The sequence below is a fragment of the Mus musculus genome, chromosome 12 (assembly GCF_000001635.26).
Source record: "Mus musculus strain C57BL/6J chromosome 12, GRCm38.p6 C57BL/6J".
NCBI classification, from domain to species: domain Eukaryota; kingdom Metazoa; phylum Chordata; class Mammalia; order Rodentia; family Muridae; genus Mus; species Mus musculus.
Genome location: NC_000078.6, coordinates 114,517,294 through 114,533,472, shown reverse-complemented (window position 1 = coordinate 114,533,472; position 16,179 = coordinate 114,517,294). Strand labels below are relative to the sequence as shown.

Here is a 16,179-nt window from a genome sequence, read left to right as displayed (position 1 = left end):
TTCTACATTAAATGTTCAACAGGACCAAGGTCTCCATGTTATTCCCCAACAAGTATGCACTCTAGGTTACAAGCTCACCCTCTGCTTAATGTTCAGCAATGGAGAAGAAAGCAGGTATGGGGCTCTACAATTCCTTCTGTGAAAAAGAGGAAGAGGCAGAGATGGCAATGCCATCCACTCTGCCTTTCTTTCTACATGTGTCTACTCCCAGGTCCAGCTGCAGCAGTCTGGAACTGAGTTTGGGTGGACTAGAGCCTCAGGGAAGTAGTCCTGCAAGTCTTCTGGTTACAAATTCACCAACTACTATATGCACTGGATAGGGCAGAATCGTGGAAATAGCCTAGACTAGATTGGATATATTTATCGTGGAATTGGCCATCCTGGCTATGCTCACAACTTCAAGGACAAGACCACACTGACTTCAGACAAATCCTCTAGCACAGCCTACATGGAATTTCACATCCATTACTCCAGGAATCTTCTTGGGGTATCTCCCCATGATGTAACTCAAACAGTATAATTGATGCAGATTAAACAGAGACAGCTGACAAACTGAATGGCCAGAATAATGGGTTACAGATTCAACATCTCTTTTTATTATACTATATAGTTATAGTATAATATTTCATGTTATACTATATATATTAATTTAGTGGTCTTTGAAAATGTAGTTTAAAAACAGAAGTTCATAAGTGTATACATCTGGGAGAATAGAAAATAATAAGATAAAGTGACTAGGATGCATTTTTCTGGTTCATAGTGTTGGTGATAAAATATATAATAAAAGAAATTTGGTAGTAGTATTTGCTATTCTTAAAAATACTGCTTCCAATATATTTTGTTTGCCTGGAGTGCTTTTAAACAAGTATTGTCAGAGTGAAAGCAAGTGGTCATAGCAAACAAACATGGTCAGAGTAAAAGCAAGCTGTGATATCGAGGTCATTGATGAAATGTGACTGATTTGGAGGTTACATTCCTTAGATTCTTTAAATTCAAATTTAGGTCTCATTAAAAAAAAAGAATATTCCATTCTATTTGTAACTTCTAATTGTGACTGAACTTGGACATATAAATACAAGCCAGATATATTCTGTACCACTTGGACAATTGTTAGTCTTTCTTTGTTCTGTGAAACTTGTATGAATAAAAATGCACCAGGTTGCTAGTGCTTGGTTAACAGCAACTCAGTTACAAATTTACCTTGACATTCAAATCTGGCTCCCTCCTTCCCATCCCTATAGGTATTTTAAGTAAGACCTAGCGATTTTTTTGATGTTTGTTATTGTGCTCCACTGTCTAATTTTTGAAAATTTCAATATTCTCACTTTGAGTTCATTTGAACAGGGGATTTTATTCTTGTTAATACTCTCTCAAAAAAAAAAAAACTCCTTGTTTCATTGACTCTTTTCGTTATTCTCTTTGTTTTTATTTTATTGACTGCAGCCCTGAAGTTTGATTATTTCCTGCCATCTAATCCTTTTGGATGCTTGTGCTCCATTTTGTTCTAGAGATTTCAGATGTGCTCTAAATTAGATGCTATATGATCTCATTAATTTCTCCAGGAAGGCATTCACAGATGAAACTTTCCTCTTAGCATTCTTCACATTGAGTCCCATAAGTTTCAGTATGTTTTTCATTCAATGAATTGGTTTCTTATAAGTCTTTCATATTTTTATTTCCCCCTTGAATCATGTTTTATCCAGTAGAGAGTTTTTCAGTTTCCTTGAGTTTGTAGGCTTTGTGTTATTTCTTTTGTTAATCTTTTTGCTTGTTTTTTTTTGTCATTGTTGTTGTTGTTGTTTTGTTTGTTCTTGAAGTCCAGCTTTAATCCACAGTGTTTTGATATGATACAAATGGCTATTGAGGCTTTCTGTTATCTGTTGAGACTTGCTTTGTAGTCAAGTATAGGGCCAATTTTGGAGAATATTCCATGAGATGCCAAGAGAAAGTTATACTCTTTTGTGTTAAGATGAACTTTTCTGTACATACTTATGAGGTTCATTTGAGTCATGAGGTGCCAGGAAAAGGGTATATTATTTTGTGTTTGTGTGAAATGCTCTGTAGACATCTATTATGTCCACTTGAGCTTTAATGACTGAACTCCATTACATCCCTGCTTTATTTCTGAATGAAATGTCAGTTGGTGAGAGTGAGGTTGGTGAAGACTCTCACTACAGTTTGTGTGGTTTAATGTGTTAAGTTTTAGTAGCATTTCTTTCACAAATATGGGTGCCCTTACATTTGGGAAATCTATGTTCAGAAATGAAATGGAATATCTTGTTTCCTCAATCTATGGAGATTGACATTTTGCAGGGTATAACAGTCTAGGATGACATCTGTTATCTTCCAAAGTTTGCAATACACCTGCCTAGGCCCTTCTGGCTTTTAGGTTCTTTGTTGATAAGTAGGTCTAATTCTCATTGGACTGCCTTTATATATTATTTTCTTTTTCCTTCATAGCCTTGTATTCTGTCTTTGTTCTATGCATTTAATGCTTGATTATTATTGGCAGGAGCAATTTCTTTCCTGGTCCAGTTTGTTTTCTATTCTCTCAGTTTTTGTTTTTGTTTTTGTTTTTTTAATTTGTATCTTGATACTTACATTAAGAAAAGATTCTTCTGTGATTTTGTTCAAAACAAATTCTGGGCCTCTGACCTAAGAATATTGTCTTTTTTTCCCTATTTATATTATTATTGGGATTATTAGTTTTCTATTTCTTGATTTTGGCACTGCATTTATTTGTAATTACTATTCACTTACCTAGTTTTGCCATTTGCATAATTCTGCTAGTTTATATTTACTTTATTACTTCTATTACCATTGTGGTGTCTTTAATATTTCTCCATTCTTTGTTCTTTTTTTGTGTGTGTTTTCTTGGGATTCTTTCAGGAATTTATTTGTTTCCTCTAATTATTTATTAGTATTTTTCTTGATTTAATTATGGGATATTTTACTTTCTTTTTAAATAAACTTTGAAAGTTTGAGATCCCTCTTTAGAACGTTGATTTTAAGCTTGTTTACATGTGCTTCACTGCATTGAAATATTTAGGTCTTGCTGTCATAAGATAGCTGGACTCTGGTGTGGTGCCATGTTTTCCTGTTCATTGTTGATTATGCTTCTAAACTGCTGTCTTATGACTGGTATCCTATCTTCATTATGTGCATTCATTTTCATTCCTGTCTGTTATGCAACTATAAGAATCATTACAGGAATAAAACTATGCACAGATTTTTATAAGCGCAGTCCAACAATTCTTGTGAGAAGAAATCCATTGAGATGATGCCATCTATGTGTGCAAATGGGCATAGAGCTCAAGAGAGGTCGTGCAGCAGAAGGACAATATTATATTCTAATCATGCATGATATTTGCACACTATGCAGGCTCTCGTTTAGAAAGATATCTTCACAACAGATCAGTCTTGATGTATGGGATATGTCAGTGGGTGATTTTCACTTCTCAGTTGTTCAGGATACTAAAAACAGGTGCTAACAGGTTATAGCAAAGGTTATTATTGTATCCAAGAACAATGTCCTCCTTTCATGTTCCCACATAAAACCCAGTTAAGTAAAGAAAACATGTAAGAGAAATGACTTGGTAGTCAAAGAACTCAATGCAGAAATCTCAAAGCAAAAAGTCTTCTCAAGGATAAAAGAACTTCTGGCGGAATCACCATGCCAGACCTAAAGCTTTACTACAGAGCAATTGTGATAAAAAACTGCATGGTACTGGTATAGAGACAGACAAGTAGACCAATGGAATAGAATTGAAGACCCAGAAATGAACCCACACACCTATGGTCACTTGATCTTCGACAAGGGAGCTAAAACCATCCAGTGGAAGAAAGACAGCATTTTCAACAACTGGTGCTGGCACAACTGGTTGTTATCGTGTAGAAGAATGCGAATCGATCCATACTTATCTCCTTGTACTAAGGTCAAATCTAAGTGGATCAAGGAACTTCACATAAAACCAGAGACACTGAAACTTATAGAGGAGAAAGTGGGGAAAAGCCTTGAAGATATGGGCACAGGGGAAAAATTCCTGAACAGAACAGCAATGGCTTGTGCTGTAAGATCGAGAATTGACAAATGGGACCTAATGAAACTCCAAAGTTTCTGCAAGGCAAAAGACACCGTCAATAAGACAAAAAGACCATCAACAGATTGGGAAAGGATCTTTACCTATCCTAAATCAGATAGGGGACTAATATCCAACATATATAAAGAACTCAAGAAGGTGGACTTCAGAAAATCAAATAACCCCATTAAAAAATGGGGCTCAGAACTGAACAAAGAATTCTCACCTGAGGAATACCGAATGGCAGAGAAGCACTTGAAAAAATGTTCAACATCCTTAATCATCAGGGAAATGCAAATCAAAACAACCCTGAGATTCCACCTCACACCAGTCAGAATGGCTAAGATCAAAAATTCAGGTGACAGCAGATGCTGGCGTGGATGTGGAGAAAGAGGAACACTCCTCCATTGTTGGTGGGAGTGCAGGCTTGTACAACCACTCTGGAAATCAGTCTGGCGGTTCCTCAGAAAACTGGACATAGTACTACCGGAGGATCCAGCAATACCTCTCCTGGGCATATATCCAGAAGATGCTCCAACAGGTAAGAAGGACACATGCTCCACTATGTTCATAGCAGCCTTATTTATTATAGCCAGAAGCTGGAAAGAACCTAGATGCCCCTCAACAGAGGAATGGATACAGAAAATGTGGTACATCTACACAATGGAGTACTACTCAGCTATTAAAAAGAATGAATTTATGAAATTCCTAGCCAAATGGATGGACCTGGAGGGCATCATCCTGAGTGAGGTAACACATTCACAAAGAAACTCACACAATATGTATTCACTGATAAGTGGATATTAGCCCCAAACCTAGGATACCCAAGATATAAGATATAATTTGCTAAACACATGAAACTCAAGAAGAATGAAGACTGAAGTGTGGACACTATGCCCCTCCTTAGATTTGGGAACAAAACACCCATGGAAGGAGTTACAGAGACTAAGTTTGGAGCTGAGATGAAAGGATGGACCATGTAGAGACTGCCATATCCAGGGATCCACCCTATAATCAGCATCCAAACGCTGACACCATTGCATACACTAGCAAGATTTTATTGAAAGGACCCAGATGTAGCTGTCTCTTGTGAGACTATGCCGGGGCCTAGCAAACACAGAAGTGGATGCTCACAGTCAGCTAATGGATGGATCATAGGGCTCCCAATGGAGGAGCTAGAGAAAGTAGCCAAGGAGCTAAAGGGATCTGCAACCCTATAGGTGGAACAACATTATGAACTAACCAGTACCCCGGAGCTCTTGACTCTAGCTGCATATATATCAAAAGATGGCCTAGTCGGCCATCACTGGAAAGAGAGGCCCATTGGACTTGCAAACTTTATATGCCCCAGTACAGGGGAACACCAGGGCCAAAAAGGGGGAGTGGGTGGGCAGGGGAGTGGGGGTGGGTGAATATGGGGGACTTTTGGTATAGCATTGGAAATGTAAATGAGTTAAATACCTAATAAAAAATGGAAAAAAAAAGAAGAAAAAAAAAAAAAGAAATCATTTCAGATCACCAGCTTACTATGATTTGTTGCTTTAAATGAAGTTGTTTCCTGCACATGCCAAAAAAAAAAAGAGAATAATGCCACAATCCATTAAACCTCTTAGCCATAACAAACACAGTTTCTCTAATAATAGTATTAATTACAACATTAAACAATTAGCCCCAGGTTCTTCTTTCTAATACAAGTGTTACTATATAAAGGGTGGTAGTATTGAACGAAGTTCCATAACCAACAAAGACTTCCTACATTCTTAGGGAGATTGGAGAGAGTGGAGGAAATAAAACCATGGCCCTGCAGACCAGATAAAAGACTGTTGCCCTTCCTGTGCTAATTACAGCAAAGAAATCTATACTCAATTGAAAACATTTAAAAATAGCATGAATCCCAAGTATGTTGCAATATACATTCACCCCAATATATTCAATATATATGTGAACAAAGTTTAATACTTAATTATATCTCAAATATAAATCTCTAATAGTATTAATGTATATTTAAATTATTTTACTTTTCTAGTTATTAAGATAAAACCTGAGATCTTATTCATGTTATCGCTCCCACCCTCTGGTGTCTGCAGCCCAATTTTATTAATTTCATATAATGTATGTTTCATAATTTCTTACACGCGTTCGCGACCGGCCAGGAAAGACGCAACAAACTGGAATCTTCTGCGGCAAAAGCTTTATTGCTTACATCTTCAGGAGCAAGAGAGCAAGAGAGCAAGAGCTCTATTGCTTACATCTTTAGGAGCCAGAGCGCAAGAGCGCAAGAGTGCAAGAGAGAGAATGGCGAAACCCCGTCCCTTTTTAAGGAGAATTATCCTCCACCTAGGACGTATTACTCCCTGATTGGCTGCAGCCCATCGGCCCAGTTGTCATCACAAGAAAGGCAGAACACGTGGCGGGAAAACTGCCCTTGCACATGTGCAGATTATGTTTACTACTTAGAACACAGCTGTCAGCGCCATCTTATAATGGCAAATGTGAGGGCGGCTCCTCACAGATCCCCCTTTTCTTTTAATAAGAGCAATAGGCCACCCATATTAATGAGACTGGAGATAGAGGTCAAATCCCCAGTGTGCAGGTAAAGGAGCTATGTACAGGATTAGCTCTTAGGCTCACAGGCTTTTACCCAGAGCAACCCTGACCTGCTCCCGTGTCGTTTTTCCTGGGGAGAAGGACACTTGGACACTCAACCTTCTTGAAAGATGACATGTCTCCCTAGAATAGGCTCATACATGCCGCAGAGCCCTTCTACTGCAGTGCTTAGCCATGCAACTCTCTAGGGCTGCTGAAGCACACTCACTCTATCCCGTGCAATGAGACTAGCCTCGTGGGGTGCAAGAGCTGAGTGGCCAGCGACCTATTGCTTAAGCATAGATATATCAGGGGAAGCACCATGTTCTAGAGCTGCAAGTGCCTGGGCAATAACCACCTTGTCTCTCCTAGTTTGGGCCTTAAGCTTACAGACCAACCAAAGAAGCAACACTAATCCACAGCAAAGTATATCTCCAAATAATATCAATCCCACCCATTCTTTAACGAAGGAAAATGCTGAGGAGATCCAATTGGGTAATCCTTTGGTCAGGGACAGGTCCAAGCGCGTGGAGTTGACCTGAATGATGGCAATTCTCAATTCCCGAAGGGTCTGTTCAAATTCAGCCGTCCAATTCTGTAACATATACTGAGAAAGACTTTTTGACAAATTAGCTGCCCTAGTAAATTTCTCATACTGAATGGAAGTAAGAGACAATCCCGGAAACTTTTGTTCACATCCCAGCTGAGCTATTTGCCATAATACATCTAGTTGTTTCTGGACAAGATCTATGCGTTGATTAATTTCTGCCCATGGAGCATTTTTGGGATCGGAGGATGGCGGCCGCTAAGCCTGCATTGGTGAGAGGTCCCCCAAGCTCCCGACAAAACCTGAGCCAGTCTTGTAAACCTTTGTTCTTTCTTGGGGCTATGGCCGCTCGGCACTCCTGTGTGGCTTGCTCATAAATGAGCTGTTCTACCAGAGGTGCGGCTTGCTCTAAATCTCCAAAAATACGCTCTGCTGCCTCTGTCATTCTGGCCACAAAATCTGAGAAGGACTCCTGAGGTCCCTGGACGATCTTTGTTAGTTGTCCAGTGGCTTCACCTGCTCGGGAGAGCGCCTTCCAGACCCTAATAGCCTTTTCATCTGATTTAGAACTATTAAGAACTGGCTCCGTGAGCTCACCTAGTGATGAGTATAGGCTCCTTCTCCTAGAGACCTCCGCTAATTGATCTTTTTTATTTTCTTTTTCCTTCTCCTTCCTTCCAATCTCTCCCCAGGTATTTTTCCCTGACCTAAACTTTTCCTCGGGTTCAAGGCCCTTGGAAAGGCCTGTATACTTATTTTGTGTACCATATTTCCTCTTTGCTCCTACTCTCTCTCTCCCCGCTTTACTTCTGATAGATTGCCCTGAATTTCATCCAGAATTTTCAGCCCTGCCTTAACCACTTGATAACATGTGAAAAGGAACACAAAGGCTCCTAACACTAGAAAAAGTTCAAGGCCAAACATACCTTGTAAAGCTATTTCCCACTTTACTTCTGATAGACTGTCTTGAATTTCGTTAGAAAGTTCAAGACCAGACCTACCTTGTAAAGCTATTTCCCACTTTACTTCTGATAGAGTGTCTTGAATTTCATTAGAAAGTTCAAGATCAGACTTACCTTGTAAAGCTATACTTACGGGTACCCTGTTCCCCAGCTGAAGAGTTCTGAATTCACGCAGTTGAATCCTTCTCAACAGTCTGTGTTATGGGAACACTTCATTACCACCATTCCCCAGCTGAAGAGTTCTGAATTCAGGCTGGATCCTTCTCAACAGTCTGTTTTACGGGAACCTTTATGACCGTGACCCGCAGTTCTGGTTCCGGAATGAGGAATCTTCCTTGCACCGGTGATGGTAACCATCCCAGGTTTTTTCGTCCCGGGTCTTCTCGTCCCAGGTCTTCTCGTCCCGGGTCTCAGCACCAACTCTTACACGCGTTCGTGACCGGCCAGGAAAGACGCAACAAACTGGAATCTTCTGCGGCAAAAGCTTTATTGCTTACATCTTCAGGAGCAAGAGAGCAAGAGAGCAAGAGCTCTATTTTTACATCTTTAGGAGCCAGAGCGCAAGAGCGCAAGAGTGCAAGAGAGAGAATGGCGAAACCCCGTCCCTTTTTAAGGAGAATTATCCTCCACCTAGGACGTATTACTCCCTGATTGGCTGCAGCCCATCGGCCCAGTTGTCATCACAAGAAAGGCAGAACACATGGCGGGAAAACTGCCCCTGCACGTGTGCAGATTATGATTACTACTTAGAACACAGCTGTCAGTGCCATCTTATAATGGCAAATGTGAGGGCGGCTCCTCACAATAATTCATTGGTCTTTATATTAGTTTTTCTCAAAATATCAAATAGTAAATTTTTATTGTAGGAACTTCTACAAATTTGATGTTTACTATCTGTTAAGATAATCAAGAAAGTGTGCATCTAATAAAAGCACAAAAATGACCCTGGGGTGATGGCTCAGTGGTTAAGTATTGACTGGTCTTGCAGAGAACCCAAGTTCAATTCCCAGCATCCACATCAAAGCATGATACTCTCTGCCAATGTAGGACCAGTAAATTTGACACCCTAACACATATAGGAAAAATAATAATCCAATAAAATTTCAAAACTAATTAATGTTGAAAAAGGACAGATTCAAATTAAAGCTGTAGAAATATTATTCCAAATACATAATGAAAAAGTATTTTAATGAAATCATGGTAATGTTATTGTGTTTCTCTCAGACAGTTGTGCCATTTATTGCTGTCCCAAAGGCTCACACAGCAGAGCATAAGATATAGCAGGAAGATATGCAAATAAGGCCTTCCTTTGATCATTAAAACCATCACAGCCCTGACCCTGAAATTCAGGCAGAGAACTTTAGCCCTGTCTTCCCTTTTAGTGTTCAGCACTGACAATATAACATTGAACATGGTGTTGGGGCTTAAGTGGGTTTTCTTTGTTGTTTTTTATCAAGGTAATTAGTATGTGCCTGAGTAGTCATAGAGGAGAGTGACTGTGCGCATGTGTGACTTTTTCTTGATCAAGATTTTCTCTGTTTACAGGTGTGCATTGTGAGGTGCAGCTTGTTGAGTCTGGTGGAGGATTGGTGCAGCCTAAAGGATCATTGAAACTCTCATGTGCCGCCTCTGGTTTCACCTTCAATACCTATGCCATGCACTGGGTCCGCCAGGCTCCAGGAAAGGGTTTGGAATGGGTTGCTCGCATAAGAAGTAAAAGTAGTAATTATGCAACATATTATGCCGATTCAGTGAAAGACAGATTCACCATCTCCAGAGATGATTCACAAAGCATGCTCTATCTGCAAATGAACAACCTGAAAACTGAGGACACAGCCATGTATTACTGTGTGAGAGACACAGTGTGGAATCTTCAGTGTGAGCCTAGACACAAACCTCCAGTTCAGGTACTCATTACCAGCAGGGGGTGCTTAGTACACACAGAGACAAGATCAGCTCAGATGAAGATGCAGACTTAATTGATATTTTATTGTTGTGTCTGGGCTCTTTATCTATCTGATGTCTTTGGAGGCAGGGGGGGTCATCTTTACAAGTAAACAATTTTTTAAATGTGAGAGATCAAAGAGGTATTGGGGAAGGGCAATCATATTCATAATATACTAAGTGAAAATCTATTTTCAGTAAAACATAGAAAATGAGTTCTAAAAATTAATAAATAATAAAATCTGATAATATCTTTTAGTGTAAATCTCACATATGCCCACGTACACAGACTTTATGTCTCCTGTCTCTGTTTAAGTTGTTGCAGGTATAATAAGAGGCAAGGACTTAAAGGATTTAAGGGTTTATATATTTAAGGGTTTACATATGTATATAATGTATAATGCTAAGGTGTAGGGAAATAAGTTAAATGTTTGGGTTTTAGCTTGTTTGTGTGTGTATGTGTAGTGTGTGTTTATATATTTAGTAATGATATTTTCTGTTATTAATTTCTATGCACATAGATTAATTACTAATAGAAAAGCTTTTCTTTCCTTAGAAGGGGTCACTACAAGTGTCAGACTGAGAAAAAACATTACATGGAACTTGGACAATGAGTGAAACAGATTGTGAGGCAACATTGCTGAAGTCAGGAGTCAAAGATACCACAAGAAAACCAACAGTATCAATTTACCTGAGATAATAGGGACTCAAAAGTCTAATTCAAGAATCCAGACGATTCCTTGAGTCTTACCTAAGCCCTCTGCATATATGTGTGGTTGTATTAGATGTTATATTTGTTATAGCTTGTTGTGTGATCTGGGTTTGTCTCTGACACATTTGCCTGACACTGGGATCCTTGTACTCCTACTGGTTTGTCTTGGCCCATCCTTAGTATGGGGAGATCTGGCAAGTCTTACTGCAACCTGATATGCTATATGGAGATGATATTGTAGAAGGCCTGCTTTCTTTATGAAAGGAAATTCCAGAAAAGTGTATTTGAGTATGGGGAAGGGAAGGACTTGGAAGGGAGGATGCTCTGGCAGCTGTGATATAAATGTAATATAAGAAAGACTAAAAACCAAAATCTTTAAGTAATTACTAGAATTATCATATTTCATAAAATAAAAATGCAGATCACTTCTGTTACTATTATTGAATAAAATGTACTGAAAAGTAAACAGTTCTTTGGGAGCCTTTAATTCACTGGCAGATTGATTGACATTAGGATGTAGAATAAGCCCAAGGCTTTCAAATTTGCTTGCTTTAACTTGGAGATTGAAATCGAGGGTATATGTAGGAATGAACTTAGATTACTGGGCTAGATTCAGGATGTACCTCTAGAAATGGATAAAATTAAAGTATGTACAGTAGAAACAAATCCTAGCTTACACATGTAAGAATGTGTTATGTCTTAGAACTAAGGCTCTAAGCCAAGAATAGTCCTGCCTAAGGCTGTGGATAAAAAACAAAAAAAGTCACATGGAGGCATTGGAAATCCATTTCTAAAAGGGGACACAGAGACATCAGAAGAAAGAAAGATGGCTTTTTCACAATTCCTCTACATGAACATGATTAGAGAAATTTTGCTTTCTCAGTACCTCCTTTTGTTTATTGGATATTTTCTTTATTTATATTTCAAATGTTTTCCTCTTTTCAAATCTTTCCTTTGGAAACACCGTATTACATTCCTGATTACCCTGCCTCTATAAGGTTGCTCCTCCACCCATCACTACTCTTATCTTCCATCCCTGGCATTCCTCTACTGTAAGGCTTTGAACACTCTCAAGCCCAAGAGCCTCTCCTCCCACTGATGCCAAAAAGGCAATGCTCTGCCACATATGCCACTGGATCCATGGGTTCCTTCTTGTGTACTCTTTTGTTGGTGTTCAAGTCCCTGGGAGCTCTGGGGCAGTCAGGTAGTTCAATGGAATAGAATTGAAGATCTAGAAATGAACCCACACACCTATGTTCTCTTCAACTTTGATAAAGCATCTAAAACCATCCAGTAGAAAAAAAAAGACAGCATTTTCAACAAATTGGGGAAAAGATCTTTACCAATCCTACATCCAATAGAGGGCTAACGTCTAACATATACAAAGAACTCAAGAAGTTAGACTCCAGAGAACCAAATAACCCTATTTTAAAATGCAGAACAGAGGTAAACAGAGAATTTTCAATGGAGGAATATCAAATGGTTGAAAAGCACTTAAAGAAATATTCAGTATACTTAGTCATCAGGGAAATGCAAATCAAAACAAACCTGAGATTCCACCTCCCACCAGTTAGAATGGCTAAGAGAAAAATAGGTCACAGCAGATGTTGGTGAAGATGTGGAGAAAGAAGAACACTCCTCCATTTCTGGTGGGAATTCAAGATGGTAAAACCACTTTGGAAATCAACCTGGTAGTTCCTCAGAAAATTAGAAATAGTTCTACCTGAAGATCCTGATATACCACTTCTGGGCATATCCAAAAGATGCTTCAATATATAACAAGGCCATGTGTTCAACTATGTCCATAGCAGCCTTATTTATAATAACCAGAAGCGGGAAACTTCCCATATGTCCCTCAACAAAAAAATGAATACAGAAATTGTGGTCCACAAAGGAGTACTATTCAGCTATTAAAAACAATGACTTCGTGAAATTTGCAGGCAAAAGGATAGAACTTGAAAATATCATGCTGAGTGAGGTAATCCAGGCACAAAAGAACACACATGGCATGTACTCACTGATAAGTGGATTTTAACCCCAAAACTCAGAATATCCACTTTACAACCCACAAACCATATATACAGCTTAAGAAGGAAGAAGACCAGATTATAGATGCTTCAATCCTACATAGAACAAATTAATCACAGCAGATAGGGAACTGGGAGTTGTGGGGAGCCACCCTCACATTCGCTGTTGCAAGATGGTGCTGACATCCTGTGTTCTAAGTGGTAAACAAATAATCTGCGCATGTGCCAAGGGTAGTTCTCCACCCCATGTGCTCTGCCTTCCCTGTGAGGACAACTCGGCCGATGGGCTGCAGCCAATCAAGGAGTGACACGTCCTAGGCAGAGGATAATTCTCCTTAAAAGGGACGGGGTTTCGCCATTCTCTCTCTTGCTCTCTCTTGCTCTCTTGCTCACTTGCTCTCTTGCTCTCTTGCTCTCTGGCTCCTGAAGATGTAAGCAATAAAGCTTTGCTGCAGAAGATTCCGGTTTGCTGCGTTCTTTCCTGGCCGGTCGTGAGAACGCGTGTAAGAAGGAGTGAGACAGAAAGGGAAGGAAAAAATGAGGTGCAGTAACGGGTATTGGAAGAGACAGGAGAGAAGTCCAGAGGGTCAGAAAATTGAATAGAACAATGCAACAGAAGGGATTGAAAGCTGGGAGTAAGGACTAGAATGTCTTAGACTTCAGGGAAGCAAGAGTCTCCCAGGAGCCAATGGTGATGACTTTAGCTGAAATACCCAATAAAGGGGAGATGCCGCCTATAGAGACCACTGCCCCCAGTGAATGGATAGAGCCACACACCCAACTCAAAAATTTTAACGCAGAAATGTTCCTGTCCAAAGAAAAGAAAGGCAAAAAAAAAAAAAAAAAAAAAAAAAAGGGGGAATGGAGTCTGAAGGAAATGCAATCCAGAGTCTCCACCACCTAGGGAATCAACTCATCTGCAGACAGCAACACCCCACCACCACCACCACACACACACACATACACAGTATTGCTGGTGTCAAGATGTGCTTGCAGACAGACGCTTGATGTGGATGTTCCCTGAGAGGTTGTACCAGCACCTGACAAATACAGATGCAGTTACTAACAACCAACCATTAGACTGAGCCTAGGGAGCCCAATAGAAGATCTAGGGGAGGACTGGATGACCTGAAGGGGATTGCAACCTCATTAGAAGAATAATATCAATTAAGTGGACAACCCAGAGCTCTCAGGGACTATAAACCACAGTCAAAAGGCTATACATAGAGGGAGCCAAGACTCCAGATACATATGGAGCAGGGGATTGCCTTGTATGCCATCAGTGGGAAGGGAGCCCCTTGATCCTGTGAAGGCTTGATGACCCAGTGTAGGGGGGATGCTAGAGTGGTGAAGCAGGAGTGGGTGACTGGGTGGAGGAGTACCCTCATAGAGGGAAAGCATAGGGTAGAGGGGTATGAGAGGGAGAGGTTTTGGATGTGTAATCAGGAAGGGGGATATCACTTGAAATGTACATGAATAAAATTATCAATTATTAATAAAAACACTGAAGAATGAGGAAGCTCCCTTCAGGGTGAGAGGACAGGGAAGAGTAACAGGAAGACTTGCTTAAAGTTTTGATTGAGTAGTGAGGAAAAAAACAACTGACTAAGAATTAATTATCATTGTATAAGGGATTTTCCAAGTCTCCTTACATAGAGAATTCAGAGATAAGAAACTTTCGATAGTAAAGTTGACTCACATATTCCTATACTGGTTTTAATCTGAGTACAGGTGTCTATCAATACTTTGGAATCGAAATGTTTGATTACATGTTAAATGAATGTCTAATTCATAGATAGCTAAACTTGATGTTGAGTTGGTACTACAAAATTAATTCATAAATCTGGGCTGTATTCATGAGATCTGTATACTAGTTTCAGAGATTAACCACTGCTTACTAATTCAGCATTCAAATATTTCCCAAGTTGCTTGCCCTGTAATTCCATGTCAGCTACACAACACTGACCACAGTAACACAAGCCTATCTCCTATAGCCTAAGTGATTATGGATGTGACAATCATCCTCACTGCTTTGCTAAGGACTCTTGTATTTTCAGAGATGAATGGATGTAGAGTTTGTTTGTAAATTCCTTAGGAATAATTTACAGAGTAGGCTAAAATGGTTCTGCCTGAAACTATATATATATGTGTATACACACACACACACACACACACACACACACACACACACACACACACTGATTACAGAGGGATCATGGTATAGCAATATGTGAGAAAATCAGAGTGAGGTAATGAGTCAATCTCCAAATGCAATCCTCCCTGTGGAATAATGCAAATCGTGTTCTTACTCTTAAGTTGAGGACAAAACAAATATATGTGTATTATAGCAGAGTTACATGAGAAATTCTTTGCAATTTAAGATAAACTAAGCTAGTATACATCCAGAGGATGAGGGAAATAATCTACATAATAAAAGGAGAATAAGAAAAATGCTTGAAAGCATTGTGTGTCTTCACAGAAATATCTTGAAAAGTTTAATAGGCACTGCACTTGATCTGCAAATATCGTGTTCCTCATATTAGTTTAAGTTAGGAGAATAAGCTCATACTAACTATTTATAATCTCACAGAGCCCATTATATTGTAAATAGATTACAGAGTAAATGAATGATGTCGAGTAAATTCATAGTACTTAAGTAGGCATGCACTCCTGTCCATTACAACATATGACAGCCATCAGCATCCTACCATACTGGAGTATAAAGTTCAGTCTCATAGACATTTCCCAGAAAAACATAGACGTTGAAATGCCAATGAAATATTGTCTGGCATCCTGCACTAAGGGATAACTATTCCATTATAATGATGAATGTTGATACCCTAGGGACTCTACCCTGCAAAATGATAATTACACAGGACCGGTGATAGAAGAGAAGATATATTTGACTGGTCCCAGGTTTTTCTATTGCTCTTTCTCTCCAACTTCCTTTAAATGCATACAGACGCAATATAGGAAACAGATTGAGTCACAGAATACATTTATTTGGTAATTATTTCTATTTCCTTTTAAGTGGAAATAGTAACTTCCAAGAATTGTTAATTGATCTGTGGGTGCCATAATGCTCACCCCCCCTTTTTTCTGTTGACAACTATGCCTGAATGTCCCAGGAATTCATTCATGGAAGCATGCGCAGGTACATCTGAGATCATGACTCCTTGTGGTCCTGCACACAGCTGTTCTGCCCAGGTCTAATCTGATGAAGACAGGAAAAAGACTGATATCTCCTGCCATTACCTTTTATAAATGGTAACTGCTAGTGCTGGATCCAACTGTCACCAAGAGGAAGCTGGCTTTAAGAGGG

General features: G+C 39.4%; 1 pseudogene, 1 gene segment (V, D, J or C) and 1 further gene; all 3 read left to right on the top strand.

Moving 5' to 3' along the window:
• Window positions 1-16,179, top strand: part of Igh (immunoglobulin heavy chain complex) — a 2,751,187-nt gene that overhangs the window by 1,476,482 nt on the left and 1,258,526 nt on the right.
• Ighv1-6 (immunoglobulin heavy variable V1-6) lies at window positions 209-501 on the top strand (annotated as a pseudogene). The gene is given in 1 exon segment: window positions 209-501. A coding segment is annotated over 1 exon segment (293 nt).
• On the top strand, window positions 9,586-10,032 carry Ighv10-3 (immunoglobulin heavy variable V10-3). The segment is given in 2 exon segments: window positions 9,586-9,631; window positions 9,720-10,032. Coding segments are annotated over 2 exon segments (359 nt in total).